The following is an 18,712-nucleotide window of genomic DNA, read 5'->3' as shown; positions in this document are numbered from 1 at the left end:
CTTAAAATTCACATTTCAATATCCATGCAAACGCATCGGCAGAATTTGTAACTGATGCATCAAGTAATCCAGTGAATCGTTACACCCCTACTATAAACTGCAATGCTCACCTGCTCTTTGATATCCTGCAGCTGCTGTTGTAACTTCTGCACATCTGCATTGCTATTAGTGTTGTCTTTGTCCCTCTGCAAGGCTGGGATATTTCCGCTGGCTGAAAGGCAAAGCAGAGACCACTGAGAAAAGTATCACCGGTTCAATAGCCAATCATGCAGTTGGTGAACTTGGAGCCCTGGGTCTCAGCATTTGCAGATCCCAGGGCCTTCTAACTTGTCAAAAATTTACAGAGGAATTACTTGATGATTCTAGAAGTTCTGTGCCTGTTCTGACACTTTACATGGTTTATATGGGGGACCCTGGTGCGGAATCAACCTGAATCGCAGCAGGCCGCAAGCAGGCCTACGGTCCCACTTGACGGCCTCTCCTATTCGTGTAGTGCAGGCCAGAGAGAATGACGTATGCTGGGGTGGAGATATGGACTTTGAGCCCAAAGGAGCAGGAAGGAGTTGAGGCAGGAAGAACTTGGGGTGAGGAATAGAATACTTACACCAACTTAGTGCCAGATTGTTGGGCTGGAGAAGATCCTGCGACCCCCCTGCCATTGAGTTAGAGTCCCCTGCTGAGAAGCAACCAGTCACAGTGTTATGTAATGCATGCACCCCTGCTGTTGGCTCGGGGGCCAATCCAGCCTGGCCTGTGGCATATTCTAGTTATAAATATTCTTTAGGGGGAGCAAAGGGAAGAGCAAGTTAATGTAAGTTTTTGACACAGCTGTTGTGGAAGGGAGGCCTTGTTCATCAAGGTATCCATCATTTACGACTGCGGAAGTGACGACAGTCACTATTATAAAAGAAAGATTTTAAGTAGGAATGCACTGATATTAAAATTCTGGCTCATATTAATAAGCCCACCAATACATATCTATTACCACCTAATATATATCCAATTTTGAAATTGAAATTTAATAGTCCAATAACAGCCAATAAGCAATATGGTATTTATATATCGTGCATCCCTAATTTTACAGTTTTCCTTCAGTAACAAAAAAACATTTACATCAAAGGTTTTAGAGGCCGCAAGTGTTGAGAGGCCTGAAATGGAGATTTTTATGATGGATTAGTATGAAAGAAGAAGACAGACTGGTTAATTTTAAGCCCGACAAGTTGGGAAAAAATTAGATGGATATTCACTAAGGGGGAAATTTATGGCGGCATAGTGAGAGACATTTCTTGGCCTCAGGGGTCGTCTAACAAGACTGGATCATTTCCACCAAGTCATTTAACAGTCCCCCAATCTTATTTTCCAAAAATGATGTAGAATCTGTCTGACAGCATCATTAGCGGATGTTTCCTATGTTCATATTCAAGTTCTCCTCAGTGGAAATAAAGTTCTAGGCCCACGTGATTGACCACAGCCTTCAGATGCCAGTTTATCACGTCCTCTTTTAGAGTGAGGAGCCTCTAGTATGTGGGGACTAAATTGACTGAAGCAGAAGAGAATCCCATCTATGGTGGCATTTCTCTCTCATTGCTCCACATGGAGAAAGGGGGGAGTGTGTTAGGTCTACACGGGATGCTGCTTTGGTTTTTTGTGTGTGGAAAAGTGGCGCCTTACAACAAACAGAGCTCAGGCACTAAAGACAGACAGAGATAAGAGCTAAAGGCTACATTCCTCTGTTGACTGGACTGTGTGCGAGTGTGTGCGTGTTTGTGTGGATCAGCATGTCTGTAGGTCAGCAGAGATGTCAGCGTGGATGGATGTGTTAGACATCTAAGCGAGGCTAAAAAGAAACAGATCCTCCTCTCTATAAATAAACACTGTAAAAAAAGTGAACTTACACCAGTATCCCTTTGAACTCAAACTAAACCAACAAAGAACATGGGCAGTGTCATGATCACACACAAAAGGAACGATGTAGTAACAAAGAGTGGTGAATCACAACTCAAAATAATATGGGACTAAAATAAATCTTGGATAGCCCCTTTGACGTGTCCAATTATAGAAATATTCTATGTGTTCTGTGAAAAATGAATTCGGGGGATTCATTTTCACTCGTCTGTGTGGAGTGACTTCCTAAAAATCCTTAGAACTTGTAGTGCATGTTATGAAGACATTCCAGAGCAGTTACAAAGCTCATTCCAGGGTGTTGATATTATGCATTAAGAGGAGGGGCTACAAGTCTGATTTGAGTCATGAAAACACATTTGGGAAATAACAGATTAGTCATAACAATGGGGAGAGAAAAGTGCGTGGGCAATAGAAACAGAGAAGCACCAACTAAAGCCAACATAAATATTAAACATGAGAGACATGAGAACCAAGGCAGAGAGAGGAAAGAGAAATAAAAAACGGGAACGTGTGGAAGTTCACTCACTAAGGTCCAATATAATAATTTTACATTACAATTGTGAAATTACAATACTAATATTTACGGCTGTCTTAACACAATGTTGTGCTTCTCTCTAAAACATTCCAGGTATTCATTTACTTAATTAAATTGCAGCATTTGCAATAATCGCACTAAGCCATTTAGAAATTTCGGTTTTATTTTGATTAATTGTGCAGCGCCGCTATGAATATGTACATGCACGACTGAGTTTTGACAGACAAAAGATTTTCATTGAACAACTAACTTGAACTTCGGTCTCTTCCTCACACAAGGCTATTGCATGACTTCAGAAGTTTTGAAGACTTGAAATAATGCAATCTTATATATATATATATATATATATATATATATATATATACACAAGTGAAGTTGGAGCGCGTGTCTGAAACGTCTCCGGTTTGATGTGGTCAAAGACATTCTGCGTTTAAATAAACGATAGTTCTTGTCAGGGGGTTGGGTGTTAAAGAATTGTGCTATAAGAAAGATGTTCTCACTGTTATAGTTTTTATTAATAACCATTGATATATAGCTGATAACTCTGTCTAGTGCTCTTATGAATGTTTTTAGGATGATTTGTGAAAATTTAACTACTATACTGAATGACATAGCATAGACTTCTTCATGGTGTTTGCGTATTTCATTTCATTCTGTAACCTACTTGTTCTACTGATCTGTGTACTAGTGTTAAATGCTACTGTTTTTGACAGCGTTGATAACGTTTCTGACAGATAATATCATGATTTTTTTTGTTTGTTTGTCCAACCGAATGTGGTGTCCTGTCAGCAATAAACCTGTCATGGGCTTTTTTGATTACTGTCAGTTTAAGTGCCGGCGAGGGTGTTGATATTATGCATTAAGAGGAGGGGCTACATGTCTGATTTGAGTCATGAAAACACATTTGGGAAATAACAGATTAGTCATAACAATGGGGAGAAAAATGCGTGTGGGCAATAGAAACAGAGAAGCACCAACCAAAGCCAACATAAATATTAAACATGAGAGACATGAGAACCAAGGCAGAGAGAGGAAAGAGAAATTAAAAACGGGAACGTGTGGAAGTTCACTCACTAAGGTCCTCATCATCAGTGGCATCCTCCATACCTTTCCCTCCACAGCACAAAACGAAGGGAGTGCGGCGCTCCACCACGGCCCGACACTGTACACACTTTTTCATCAGGTTGGCACAGTCTGCAGGAAATTGCTATTAAAACAAACAAAAACCGAAAAATAAATAAAAATAAACAGCAATTATTTCAAATCTTTTGCAAATAAAAGAATATAAAAATATTGCTGACATTAAACTGCAACTTCCGGTAACACTTTATTTTGATAGTCCACATTAGACATTCTACTAACAGTAAGTAACTTTGCAACTACATGTCAACTAGCAGTCATTAGAGTATTAGTAAACTGTCTGCTTAATATCTTCTTACATTTTATTTTGATGGGTCCACAACATACAACATACTGACTACGAGAAACTTTGCAAGTAGCCTATATGTCAACTTATTCTACTAACCCTAAACCTAACCTTACAGTTTACTCTGAGATTTAGTAGATATGTAGTTGCACATTAATGAGAATTAGTTGACATGTAGTTGCAAGGTTACTTATAGTTAGTAGAATGTCTAAAGTGAACTATCAAAATAAAGTGTAGCCCAACTTCCTACTTTGTTAACATTCTAAAGTGTCAAATTAAGTAGAAAAGACAAATCCCAAAAACACTTACAATAGCTGGATCTGGCAACACGATCAATTGCAGCCGGTGTCTCACAAGGTAAATGTATTTCAGTTTTAAAAAAGTCAATGTAATACAAACATTTTCGAGAAAAGTAATTTGTATATTTACATAGCTGGTAAGGGAAAAAGACAGTGTATGTATGTGAATGCACCATGAGTTCATTTCGAACTTTTATTTCGTGAACAGTACTGATTAGTGCATTTCATTCATTCACCAGACCCAACATACATAAGTTTCAAATGCCACTGGCTCAGTTAACATTTATAGCATAGTAATAATAGCAGTGTAGATCTTATTTGCATTTCCAGTAATATTATAAATCCTGTAAACATAAAAGGTAATATTTGGATTTCTCCGGCTCTCTGCACTGGCGTTTAGCAAAACCGGAAGTATCTATGCAGACACTCGCTAGACCGGAAATCCAAGATGGCGGAGATACGCAACTAGCCCATAGGTAAAGAGATATATGTGTCAGATCCGCCATCAGATGAGCCTCACATTCAGCAGCGGCAGCTCTTAAAGAAATAGCAGCCAAAAAAAAAAACTAATAACCAGCTGCTGTGATGTCTATTAATCAAAGATCTTTTGTAAAGATCTTAGAACTTTTGTAGCTTTAAGGATTCATCTACATTTAATTTAGAATTAAGTGTTTGTCGTAACTTTATGACATTTATTATAATGGGTTTATGTGAAGATTGTTTTAAGTTCACTTAAAACAAGTTTTTTTTAAGTAGTCTAATAAATGTTAAAATTGATAGCTCGTGTAATGTTGAATAGCTATAGTCAATGGTTAAATATTAGGGGGAAAACAATTTCCTAGAGACATCAGTAGTATGGTATCAGTGAGACTGTCCTTCAGTCATAAAAAAGATGCCATTCTACAAAATGTAAAAATATACTGTCTATGTTGTTTCTACATTAATTTGAAGATTGAATGTGAAATTATTGCAATGTAAAAGTATTTAAAAGCCATTATACTCAAACTTATACTCAACAAATGCACATATGCAAACTTTTTAGAAAATATTTAAAAGCTCAGTTGTTTAATGGTTCAATTACCAGTTCAATTTACAAAAAAAAATACATATTTTTCTGACTATTATTCATATGCCAGACGTTATAGGGTTAAGCAAGCTTGTTAAAGGTGCCATAGAATGCATTGATACAATATTTTAAATTGCTCTCTGATATCTACATAGAAGGTATGTGGCTTAGGTAAGGGCAAAAAATCTCCAGAAACTGTTTTACATGTCCATTTACAACCCTAGGATTTGTCCCTAGAATGTGTGTTTTTACCGTGGCTCGCGTTATTTTATTAGAACGTGTTATTTGTTTTTCGTACCTTTCTGAATACAGACACCAACCCATCCCTGCACATCACATCCCCTACACAGCCTGAAACACAACATAACATTTATTTCCATGATCTGCCATTTTCGCTATTTATCCTCGCTTGTTTCTTCACAATACCTGCAGAACTTCTGATGATTCGGCTGTGCAGGTTCGGCTGGCGGCTGGCATAGAACATGGGCGGGTATATGCAAATGTTGGGGGCGTAACTATTAGTGATCCCGACTGTAACGTCACAGTCGGTGTTATGTTCTGATTCGCCTGTTTTTCAGTGGTCTTTTGCATGCACACGATTTACATAAGGAGGAAACAATGGTGTTTGAGGCTCACGGTATGCCATTTCCATGTACAGATCTGTTATTATTCAACTAGGCCAAGGTAAATACAGTTTTCCATTCTATGGCACCTTTAATGTGACTATTATTGCATATAAACATATTGTAATGCTACGTTGCAAGCATTATGACTTCTGTTTAAGTTGTTTACATCTTTATTAGTATGGTTATTTTTCTTCATAACTTATAGGCTATCGCCTAATTCATTTGATCCTTACCTAGGGTATTATTTATAATGCAATCTGGGGGTTTGCATAAAGCGAATGTGTATGACAAACTTGTATATAAATATACATATGTAAATCTCAAAGCTAATTATCAAGTGTAACCCATACAGACTACTGTGAGGTAAATGAACAACCTAAATCTAAAACCCGGTTTGCTGTAAACCTGTTTGAAAAGTGTGCCAAAAGTTCTGCGTCTGTCATTGGCTCCCTGTGCACATCCGGGTACTGTAGCACAGCCAACCTATGAGGCCAAAGACACCAATATGGCGGAGGTAAGTTGGATAGCTGGAAAAGTATTCGATTTTAAATCCATCTCTTTAACGATTTACTGTGATAGTGGTGGTTTTCGTTTATATATATATGCGTAAAAATAGATCCTGATATATATACGCCGGGGTTTATAGTAATAATTGTGTGAAACCGACGATAGTAAACCGGTTTAAATGAAGAGTGATCTATCTGGATCGGAAAGGCCTCTGAATCTCATCCCCGTTAGCTCAGGAAAAAAACAAACAAACAAGAAATCTTCGCCTTTAATTGATACATTATTCGATATAAATTTCGTTTTCATGACGCATTTGATTTTTTTAGGCTTCATCCTGTTTTAACAATGCATGTTGGCTATTAACTTGCTGGAAAGGTTTGTTTATGGTGCGAGTCTGTGGGTTTTTGCAGTGTTTAGAGTCCAGCTAATCAAGGTCTTCAGGATTACTAGAAACTTCCAAGCAGGTGTGATTTGGAGCTGGTTGGAGCTAAACTCTGCAGAGCTATGGTCCTCCAGGAATTGAGTTTGAGATCACTGTTGAGACCACTGTTGCTATTATCCTCGCTTGTTTCTTCACAATACCTGCAGAACTTCTGATGATTCGGCTGTGCAGGTTCGGCTGGCGGCTGGCATAGAACATGGGCGGGTATATGCAAATGTTGGGGGCGTAACTATTAGTGATCCCGACTGTAACGTCACAGTCGGTGTTATGTTCTGATTCGCCTGTTTTTCAGTGGTCTTTTGCATGCACACGATTTACATAAGGAGCAAACAATGGTGTTTGAGGCTCACGGTATGCCATTTCCATGTACAGATCTGTTATTATTCAACTATGCCAAGGTAAATACAGTTTTCCATTCTATGGCACCTTTAAATAGTCAGAAAATGAAGTAAATACCCATAGAACAGGAGGTTGCAGTTTGAGGTTAAGGCAGAAAAATGGCAATAAAATCAAACTGAAAGGGAGGGTCTTGCTGACAAGTGATAAATGGTAAAATAGAGAGAATGAAACTCAGGGGGTCTGGTAGGAGGGATGTTAGCTGAGAGCAAACAATTCTCTTAGCTTCAACCTAACCTCTAACACGTTTTTTCATCACTGTGATGTGCTTCATTTTTTTGTTGGATTTTCCCAAGGTAGAGTTTGTTTGTTTATTATTTAACACCATGCCAGATATCATGGCTCTATTTGTGGTGAGAAAAAAATTAAAATATAGACTTTTTCTGAGGTTTTTAAAATTGACCTTACATTAAAAACAAACAAACAAAAAAAACACTAACTTAAGGTAAAAGTGAATCTCAAATTTGTAAAGCACTTGTCCAGGTCGTATACCACTCAAATCAATTGGAAAAAAAACAAAACAAGATATTATATTTTGTACTCCGAAAAAGCCTACTTTTAGTTTACTATTTTTTTTTGCATTTTGTCATGCACGACAAGTGCATTTTAACCCCAAACTGTCAATGTTGTAATACATTCAGACAATTTCCTTCAAATTACTATAATACAATGATTTATTAAAAATTATAATATCACCATAAAGGCAGTACAACAAATACTATAATAATTTATGTATACATCTGACAAATCATTTTTCTATTTTCATTTTAAGGAATAAAAATGATACAATCTTGCATTACAACAATAACAATAAGGAAATTGTGCTTATGTCAAAAAATATTTTCACAATTATCAAAATGGTCCTATAGAGACAAATATGACCAGGGCATGTGTTAGACAAGTTTTGAGAGGTTCACCCATATTTTATGCTCATCCAGTGCGTGAACACCAGGAAGTCAGTATCTGTATCATAATCATGTGATGTGTGATATTCTCTCAAGCTAGACGACAGAAAGAGCTTTTCTGTCTGGATGAGAGACAATCACATGGGGCGATGAGAGAAGAGGTGTGGTGTGGGAGAAGAAAGCAAGCTGACTTACTCTCACAGGCGCACATGTGACCACAGGGCTGGAAAAGCACAGCTGCCTTTTTATCAGAGCAAACCACACACTCCTCAATCTGTGAATGAGAAAAAGACGTTTTCACTAGGGCACGTGAGAATATATGCATGCCCAATGAAACTAGTAAGGTGGGTTTCTGTACCTTGGTTCTGGACTGGACCTGTTCCTTACAAATGAGGCACTTCTTGACACGAGGCGAGCAGAGAGAGCAGGTAGCGATATGACCACAGGGGCCAAAAAGCGTGTCCCTTTTCAAATCCGAGCACACCATGCATTCTTCAAGAGTCTCATTATTACTGTTTAGAGACGGGCTACGGGAGCCAACCTGCCCACTGAGGACAAGAGAGGAAGAGGGAGAGAGAACAAAAACATTGAGACAAAGAGAAATAAAATTAAAGGGTGAATAGCAAAATTAATAAACAGCAGGAAATTTCAAATGTCTGAACTGCAAGCTTCAATAGATGCCCTACTGTTTGGGCAGATGTGCATACCTAGTCTTCTCTTTGTGGCATTTAGCAAGGGCCTTGCAGAGGCTGGGGTCAGGGCACAGGTCCAGAGGAGACTGGCCCTTCTTGTTACGGATGGTGAGGTCAGCTCCATTGGCCGCCAGGAAGCAAGCAATAGAAGCTGCACTCTTCTTCTCAGCCCCTTGGGTGCCCAATCCCATAATTAACTGTGAAGATTCACCACAAACAAAGTCAAATACAGCAGATTAATACAGATTATCTATGAAAGTCACAATCACCCATGTTGAAGTTTAATTAATTATGCAATTATGCCATTAAAATAAGAACAGTGCAGCATATATATATATATATATTCCATTAATTCCATCGAGAGAATTCCATCTTCTGTATATCTATTTATAAGGCATATGAGAATACAAACTAACTTACTTAAAGGTCCCCTGAAATGCTTAGAAACACGCAGCGTTACTCTGTGTGTTGACGTCATTTTAACTGAAACAGGAAGACAGGGCGGGACATATCAAGCAGCCCCTCCCCTTTTTAAAATAGCCAATAGCGTTCGTTTATATCACAGCTTGGTTTTTCCTCAATGGAAAGCATATTTACACTGTTTGAATCGTTCCCTGTCCACTATATAGTGCACTACGTGCCATGAGAAGCTGAAGTACGATGTGACGTCAAAAAAATCGTTGAGCCGTTTTGGCGGAAGTGACGAACTGCAAGCTTTGAATGCTTATATCTTCTAAATGCGAATTTTGTCACTGTTTTGGAGCACACTGCCTTATAGATAACCTTAAGACTAACATATTGATACTAACACTCAAAAGACTTTAATTTTGATTTCATGGGGACTTTAACTATATATATATATATATATAGGGCTAGTTAGAATAGTCCCTATAAGCAGACCACTACTAATTCTAATGATTTGTGCGTTTGATTTCTACTTAACAGACACTGTTTTCGTTTCATCACTGAATGAAAATATTTTGATCGAATCCTCAAGAGATTTATGCCCTTCCATTGAAATCCTATGCAACCAAAACTTTGATGCTTCGAAATGTTAAAGACATAGTAAACATAATCTGTATGAATTGAGCGGTTTAATCCAGGTCTTCTGAAGAGACATGATTGCTTTATATGATGAACGGATTTCATTTAGGCCTTTATTCACATAAATACACTGATCAATGCACATACATAGAGCTCATCAAATATGATACTACTTGCTTTACGTGCAACAACAGATCTACTTGGTTGCTTGCGAGACACGAGAGGACAAACCTTATTTGTTACCATGCACAGGCACATTTGAGCTCAAAAGCAATCATGTCTCTTCAGAAGACTTTGATTAAACAGCTCGAGTCATATGATTACATTTACTATGTCTTAAATTTTGGTTACCTGAATTTTTTTAATGGAGGGACAGAAAACTCATTTATGAATCTTCATTTGTGTTTAAGATGAATGAAAGTCTTATGGGTTTGGAACAACCCAGTAACGTAGTGATGTATGAAGCACTGCTCACGCATAAGTACCTTTCAATGGAGCTTTCTGTTGGTCAGGGTGGCGAATTTGCATGACCAACTTGAACACAAATGAAATCTGTGCAGGGAACTTTTTAGCCTTCATAAGAAACTACTGATTGCACAAATTCCTATTGAAATGCCTGGATTTCACCCGCAAAGCAGATACAGATAGTTTTTAATGGTGTTCTGGGTGTTTGAGAGTTTTTCCTGAGTTATCATTTGCAAGTAAAAAAAAATAAAAATCAAATCACTTAACTGAAATCTCTGTTAAGCAATAAGCAACATTAACAGTGAGGCTTGTCTTATTAAACATGACTAAAATAATCATTCATTGACTTTTGTGTAAAGAAACACAAGAGCCCCATTCATGTCCATGATGTAATGTTGGTATAACAGATTAATCTGGAGTGATGAAATGCTATAGACCATATTGAGCTAATGAAAGTGGGCAGATCTCGGCATACTGATCACTTCAGTGGAGTGTTTTAAATGGATGGGCCGACTCTCCATCTGCTGCATGTGGTAAGTGTGATGGCTTGATAGGGAGAGAGATTTGTCACACTGTTTGTGTTAATAAATGGCTGACTGCTGGCCTGGAAGCAGCCTCCTGTCACACAACGCTTGATTTACGACAGTCTTGGAGAGGCGATGATGTGAACTGGCAGGGCTAGGGTCAGGCGTAAGAAGAGCTACAAAGGCTGTAAAAGATAGGGTGCAAGGGACCGGCATCGTCAGTCTGTCTGGTGTCAGACGTTATGGTGAGAGTTTCTGACAGTTGATCCAGAGTACATTGATAGCATAATGTGTTAATGAAGATAAAGAAAGGCTGTGGGGATGTGAGGCCACACAAGTGCTGTGAAACACCTAAGAAACAATGGCACTGATGGAAGAATTCAAGCAGCTGCAGTGCAGAGAAAAACCTGCAGATTGGAAAAAGAAATATAATGGAACAAATAAGCCCTAATATTAATTAAATAGTATTACTAGCCTGATAATAATAATAATCATCATCATCATCTTGCTATCGACAAAGGCATCAGCCACAGGCGATATCTCTGACTATCGTCTATCGGCACAACCCTACTGGTCACATTTTTTTTGTCTGAAAACTTTAGTCACATTTTATTGTAAATGAGGGAGAAGTGCAACTGGTACATTGTGTTCTTGGGAGGGAAGTAGCTAACAATTAAATAATTTTCATTTCCAGATGAACTACCCATTTAAGGGCTAAAACCTACAGACAATAAACTATTCAATTTAACTTTATATGAGCTGAAAAGCTAGAAGAAGCTGGTGGTTGACAGTGTGAGACCAATCGCATCAAATTTAGCCACACCACGGCTAGCTTTGCTCACTGATGTTCTGTATGAAGTGTTCACTCTCAATACTGAGTCACATGTGGCATAATTATCCTGAGAACATGGTATTCATTGCATTTTAAATCGGTTCATAGGCTTGGTAATTTGATTGTAAATGTCTTGATTAGGCTGCTGTCTGCCAAAGCTGTCTTCTTTCTGCTTTCTCTCCTCCCACTCAATTTTCCACAAATATATGCAATCCCAAGAAAGGCGATGGGATAATCAGTGGAGAATGTCTCACCTGAAGGATTGTGTAGTATATAGGATGCTGGACTGCAGTGGAACTGTGGCTCATTGGGCCGGTTACTCATGTGACAGCAGGGAAATGGCTCTTAAAGCAGAGTACGATCTATCATTGTTAACACAGGGACAAGCCTGAGAAAAGCCCTTACAGTTGCAGAGCATCTACACTGTCTCAGTGTTTTACTAGTTACTTAGAGCTCTTTTTTGGGATCTGTGTCATTGTTTGACATAAACGTTCAGTTGTTTGGGTGGTGTGAAAGCGGTTTTGCAAATTCAGGAAATTGCAATCAAGGTCGCTTGAAAAGGTGGAATATGGTTAATGCTCCTGATCACACTTACGTCTCTGAGTAAATCATGTTTCATAAAATTATAATGCTCATTGCATGGAACGGTAGTTGGATGTTTCCTTTAGGATGCTTAAACTGCAGAGACGCACACAGCATGACAAAATATATCTGTAGGGTCCTATGATTTCCGTGACGCTAAAAGTGTGGAGAGAATCGCGGCATCAAATCATAAAAATGTACTTTACAGTACAACGTGGAATGCCAAAATTTGGCAAATTTTGGAAGAATAAATCAAAAGTAGGGCAGTACACTTAATAAAATCATGATATGGACTAGTGTCTGTGAATATTAAAGTGCAGAAAGACAATTTAAATATGAAGTCTGCACGTTCTGTGTGTCACAGGGCTCTAAAAATTTGATTTTTGGTAAACTTTTAATAAATTGTTAAATTGTATAAATTTCATTATTTCAATTAATTAGACATACCTTAGGCATTACTGAAATTTTTTAATTTAACCATTAAAATGAAATATAAAAAACTGAAAAACAACAGAATTGGACAAAAATAAAACCGTGTAAGCGCTTTTTTAATAAAACAAATGATCATTTAAACTAGTAAACTGTTTCTTGTTGATCAATCCAGTATTTGCGATTTGATCCCGCCACTTCTAATCAAGTACACTGCATTGAAAGTGTTTACTACATGACATTGTTAGCCTAAAGCTTTTATTGAGAACACTTGTACTGTTTATATCCTTCTCTGTACATACTGTGTTTTTGGAGGGCTCCCAGGGCTCCACTTTGGTGACGTCCTGCATGTCCTGAAGTTGGCGCAGCTGGGACAGAGTGTGGTGACGCAGGGCCTCGTGCAGTGGCGTGTCTCCGTCCTTGTCTTGCACGTCCAAATTTGCCTCAGCTCGCACCAAGAGCTGGACAGAAACAGAGGACGGAACTTAACCAGTGTGTTCTCAGCAGTGGTGGATTTAATGATGTTCACTGATGCAGATGAACAAGCTAACAATGACATCTAAAGCATGTGTCAAATTTCATCATGTATTTATATGAAAAAATAATAAGATAAAGTGTAATGTGTGAGACACAATAAGCACATTTGTTTGGTTATTACTTGAGAATCCTTCTCAATAGACTACGCCAATACAGATGCTTTGAAAAGAGGAGAGTTGCATTGCTCTTATATGACCACGAGATGGTGCTTTAGCTCCCACTGATTCCCCTTTTCCACCCCCGCTTCCCATACCTCTCCTGGCATAGTCCAGATTGCTCAGGACTAAATGAATTCAATTGGAGGGGATAAATCTGCAGAACTCCATGCATTTAAATCTTTAGCTGGAGCACTTAGCTACATTGCTTTATCAATGCGTTTGTGTTGAGTAGGAAGCCAGAACACTAGGTGAGGGGCGTAGATGTCAAAAAAAAAAAAACGGGAAGACAGAACCACTTACTCGCACTATCTGGGTGTGCTGACGTTCTACAGCAAGGTGCAGTGCCGTCTGCTGGTTAACGTTCTGTATGTCCAAATTGGCATTTCCCTATGGAAAGAGCAACACAGAGAAAGAATAAATGCTTTCAACTTTAGCCACTGTGATATTTACATTTTCATAGATACATGATATAATGTCTTACAAAGGAACACAAAAAAGTGATTGTGGTTATTTATTTACTTATCACAAACATTTTTTTTTTTTAACTGAAGTTCAGTTAAGTCAGTGCAATGTCTCTCCTCAACTACTGAAGATACATCGCTGCTCATGAGCATGCCTTCTAGCCCCATAGGTTGTGTTAGAAAATGTGAGCTAATGGTGATTTGTATTCAGATATTCCCTGACTGAAACCCCATAGCAACATCTCTCTGCACTACTGCAGTGCAGCTCTACTGTGGTTCGTAGGCTGAGGCTTAAGTCGCTGATGTGAACCTTTTCTTTGTCTCTCCCTCTCTTCCGTCATGGCAGGTAATTGACAAAGGGCTGCCCTGAGCCAGCGCAGCATTCTCATAACTCTGCTGGAATGTTGCAATAACGTTGTTACTGTGCCGCGACATAACGCTGAGCAACAGTGTCATGCTGTACTGTGGTGTGTAAAGGTAAGGCACTGAACCAGTTTGGCCAAATTCGCACATGCAGAACAGAAGAATCCTGCATGTTTAAAACAGCTCAGCTCGAGACCACTGTGTTCTTGCAATGCATTGCATCCTATTTGCATTGAATTAAACTAGCCCCGCCCAACAGGTAGTTAAAGTGGAATGACAGGAAATGCCACTTCCTAAAATCCAAATGTGAATTCCCCTTCAAAATTCAATAGGCATTCTTTATTCAGTTTTCAATTATGCAAAGCTCTGCTATCAACGTTATATATATAATATTTTGTTTTAAAGGGTTATCTACATGAAATATCCCCAAAAAACATTCTATTTTCTTCATTAAGAGTCATTGTGACTGTACAGTGCACCTAGTACAATGAGAGCTGGGTTACTTGCTCAGCTCTTCTGGGTGCCTAATGACATAAACTGCACCAATTATCCACCTGAATTATTATCTGCACAGGCACTTGATTCTTTCACCCTTCTAGTGGACTGAATAACCTGCTGGAGTACAGGGTCTCCAGGACGGGCCCTTCTATGGTGCAATGTGTGAGTGTGCATGTTAGAACTGCTGACCTGGTGGACTAGGAGCTCTGCCACCTCCACGTGGTTGTTGAGGGCAGCCAGGTGAAGCGAGGTGTAACCATCATCCTTTTTCTCATCCACTATCCATGGTCGTGGCAGTTTGGATAGCAGCACACGCATGGCACTGCAAAACAAAGACGAGAATACAAATTTCAGCAACTGAAAAGATGAACTAACAAACATTTAATAAGTGAGCAGGCTTTTAAAACATTGGTAAGGCTATGAAAGTCACATGAAGGGTACTGAACTCAAGGAATCAAGGAAGTAACAGAAACACTAGAGTACTAAATAAGGGTAACAAGAGGTAATAGAGCAATAAAGGGTAATAGAGCACTTGAACAATAACAAAACATTATTATGAGGAAGAATATCATCAGAATTGACAGTTCGCAAAGAGCTTGTTTGACAGGCGATCTGATCAATCATAGCGCAGAATCCACCATACTGCCCGACAAACAAATCAGAGAGGAGAGTAGATTACCTTCGGTGGACTTAAAAATTGTGTGTATTGACGTCTTTCCGCGGTTGCAATAAAATACGTTATGATGCTCATTCATGTTTATTTCATGCTTTAAGTAAATATGAAAAGATGATTGGTTCACGTGTGCCATTTGAACTGAGGCAATACAGCGATCTGTTACGACACATTAAAGAGCCACAAAACGGTATTTATTGTTTGAATTTCAAAAAAAATAAAATAATAATAAATAAAAAAAAAAAGAATGTTAAAGCTGAGATCTGGTGTGTAGTGTGAGAGCACATGGCTTGTCGGACATAGCAACAGTAACTAAGGAGGGCGGGGTTTTGCGAAGGGTCAATTGTATCTGGTGATAGGCACAAGTGCTTGGGAACAAGTACACAAGTGACAGTAATGATCTATCGTGAAATCAAAAGAGCATGGCTATTAAAAACATTTGATCTACAAAGCTGAACGCTGACTTAATGTCTACAAAAAAAAATACAGTATATTGATCAATCTGCTACATACTGGCTGTTTTATCTGTCCAGTACTTTGAGTAGCCAAAATGAACATTTAAGTAAATGCATATGAATGTAAGCATGTATAAAACAGATAAAATGAAGACCACAGAGCCCTAGTGACATAAAAAGGGCCTTTGGAACAGCCACTACAGAGGCCATGCCACCCATTCAAACCCTAGGAAAACTGACATATCCAAGCAATCTCATCAGGTCATGAAGAATCAAGGAAATGTCACTTTATGCAGTGCTCATCTGGTTATTTATTCACTGTGCTCAAGAAGAAATGCAGGGCTTGTATTCTCAAAAGTCTTTGAGTGTTAAGGGTGTTAAAGTATCACTGGTAAGATAAGCAGAAATAAATGAGGATGCATCTAAAGGACGAGAAAAAAAAAGAAATTGATGAATGCAATTTCAGAGATGAGATGGATTTGTGGAAGCCTCTGAAGTGCTGCCTTTTGCTGCAGGGTGGATTCTGGTAAACCCAAAGTCTCTAGTTACTTAGGTAGTGCGGAGAGAGAGCATCAGCTCAGTACACATTTGGAGCACTGTGCAGCAAAGCAGCTGTACTGCAGTGCACACGGCATGCACACACGCACAGCCCAGTTACATCTTTACACCTGCAATGCTCATGAAGGCTTGAAGTTTGTGGATATGCCCCTTAAATTATGTACAACTGATGCATAAGTTCAAGAAAATGTGATCATCAACAGAGTGAAGAAATTTAAAATGATCACACAAAGAATACCAAGGTTTCGATATATCCTGCAACACCCATGAACTTCTTGGCACAGATATCCCGCTCAAAAAAGTAGTAGCCAATATAGAAAATGGTCTGCCACTGGTGCATTCTTGTATTTGCAAGAATGCGATGGATCAGTGGCAGTAACGCGCTGGCATTGTGAGTGGCAAGCCTTTCCAGATGAGGCGTAGATTGACAGGCTGCCTGCCATGGTGGTGGAAATGGGCAGGCATTAATATTAATGCAGCTCGCTGGCACTACTGCATTGCAGTCAACTTTTTTCGTTGAGGAGGAGTTCAAAGACCACTAAAAATATGCAGTCTGTGGCACAAACCTCTTGCAATTCCTTCCTGGAAATTATTTGTTCCACTGTGAGCAAAGGGAAACTGAGATGATGAATGGTTTGTTATTAATGGCAAATCTTTATAGGGTCTTGATAATCGACTTGACGTAGGTAACGTCTCCATGTAAGAGGTGAAGAACAAGGCTCAGAAGAAGCAATGAGGCTAAAGTAGCTGTATGAACATGGAGGCAAATGTAAAAGTGAAAGAGAGGAAAAGGCAGGCGGGAGAGGTAAGGTGAAGGAGAAGCACGATGGAACTGGGTCACCCTGTGAGATGCAAAGATCCCTCAGGAGCATGCAGACGAGGCCTGTCGTCTCTTGTAGCCACATGGTAATTTGTCATAGGCCTGAAGCTCACTGTTACTAGGAAGGAAAGGGCGAACACTACCTTACAGTAGCACAAGAGGAGTAGAGTTAAGGATGCATGAATTGATATAAATGACATTTTTAACAACTACAATCACAGTAGTATATTGACTGATTTGTTAAACTTCCAACCTTGTAAGCATGTAATAATTGTTTAAATAGCCCGGTGTAAACATTAATATGAAAGTCAGTAACAAATCACACAAACTAAAGTAGATTGCAGAAATATAAAAACAAATCTGTTGCTTTACCACACTACTTTAGGTAATTCAAAGTCACTGTAATAAACATATGTAAACATGTGGACTGCACTAAACACTGTCTGTTAACTTTAGACTAGTGTTTCTCCTTTTGTGGGTTTCATGCTGTCCGCTAAGGCATAGGACACACAGAGGCTTTCCTCCTCACCAACGACATTAAACACCGTGTCTACACCGGACGCGAGCGGCAAAATAAAGTAGAACCATTATAATCAGTGAGGCTGTGTACACTGGATGCGGCGCGACTTTAAACTGATGCCTTGTTCTATTTATGACGTACTGACACAAAGTTAAAATGATTTGCAACGGTTGCTTTGTCACGTCCAGTGTAGGGTTGTGACTGAGGAAATTTTCTCGTCATATTTTATGCATTTAGCTTTTAAATGACCAGCACCTGCCTAGGTCTGTGCAACTTCATCTATGGCTTTTCTATTCCCTTTCGCAAACCAATCCATCTCCCATTCTAAGTTACGTCCTTTGGTCTCGCCGTACTTTGATGTCATACACCGATCGATCTTCAAGTGGAACACACCTCGTCACTCTCGCGTGTCACGTGACCGAGTGTAATCGCAGCCTCTGCGATTGAAAAATCGTGTTTTCTCATATCGCGATATTATCGCAAATGCGATTAATCGTTCAGCCCTAAGTTAAGCGCTCCAATCTTTTCAATGTAGCAAAGAGTGAAGCAACTATATGATAGGCCTGGATAAGATGAACCAGTCAACTCTGGGAACACTGGAATAAGCACCACCTTGCACGATCAAGACTTCAAGACTGTAAAGTTGAGAAGTTAGATAGCATGGTGTTCTTGGCATAGACAATGGGTGAGAAAACTGACACTTTAAGCTCATAAAAATGAGCACTCCACACACATAAAAATGGAGTGTGGCTGTACAAGTGGAGTGATACCTTTTTCCTTATCTTTATGTAAGCCATACCAAACATGATTATAATTAATAGCCCAATGCGTATAATAATGCCAATGGACCTTGCTTGAAAGAGTAAACAGAACGAACAATGGCTGAAAGAGAGACTGAGTAATTGAAACAATTAAGAAGTGAAGTGACATGACATGTGGCCAAGTATGGTGACCCGTACTTGGAATTAGTGCTCTGCATTTAACCCATCCAAAT

General features: G+C 39.0%; 1 protein-coding gene across 5 annotated transcripts in view; it reads right to left on the bottom strand.

Annotated features, from left to right (window-relative positions):
• mib1 (MIB E3 ubiquitin protein ligase 1) overlaps nt 1-18,712 on the bottom strand; it is a 67,003-nt gene that overhangs the window by 3,250 nt on the left and 45,041 nt on the right. For 2 of the 5 annotated variants that reach the window (XM_016512737.1, XM_016512753.1), the window contains exons 13-21: nt 14,882-15,014; nt 13,671-13,757; nt 12,978-13,136; nt 8,815-8,996; nt 8,466-8,655; nt 8,303-8,381; nt 3,515-3,634; nt 605-676; nt 111-211 (exon numbers count right to left, since the gene is read on the bottom strand). In XM_016512737.1, the coding sequence (XP_016368223.1) occupies nt 111-211; nt 605-676; nt 3,515-3,634; nt 8,303-8,381; nt 8,466-8,655; nt 8,815-8,996; nt 12,978-13,136; nt 13,671-13,757; nt 14,882-15,014 (1,123 nt within the window). The remainder of the gene's footprint in view (nt 1-110; nt 212-604; nt 677-3,514; nt 3,635-8,302; nt 8,382-8,465; nt 8,656-8,814; nt 8,997-12,977; nt 13,137-13,670; nt 13,758-14,881; nt 15,015-18,712) is intronic. The other 3 variants (XM_016512760.1, XM_016512766.1, XM_016512744.1) reach the window with 2 other exon arrangements.

Source organism: Sinocyclocheilus rhinocerous, unplaced genomic scaffold (assembly GCF_001515625.1).
Source record: "Sinocyclocheilus rhinocerous isolate Xijiao unplaced genomic scaffold, SAMN03320098_v1.1 scaffold1724, whole genome shotgun sequence".
Lineage (NCBI taxonomy): Eukaryota > Metazoa > Chordata > Actinopteri > Cypriniformes > Cyprinidae > Sinocyclocheilus > Sinocyclocheilus rhinocerous.
This window is presented reverse-complemented; position numbering and strand designations above follow the sequence as displayed.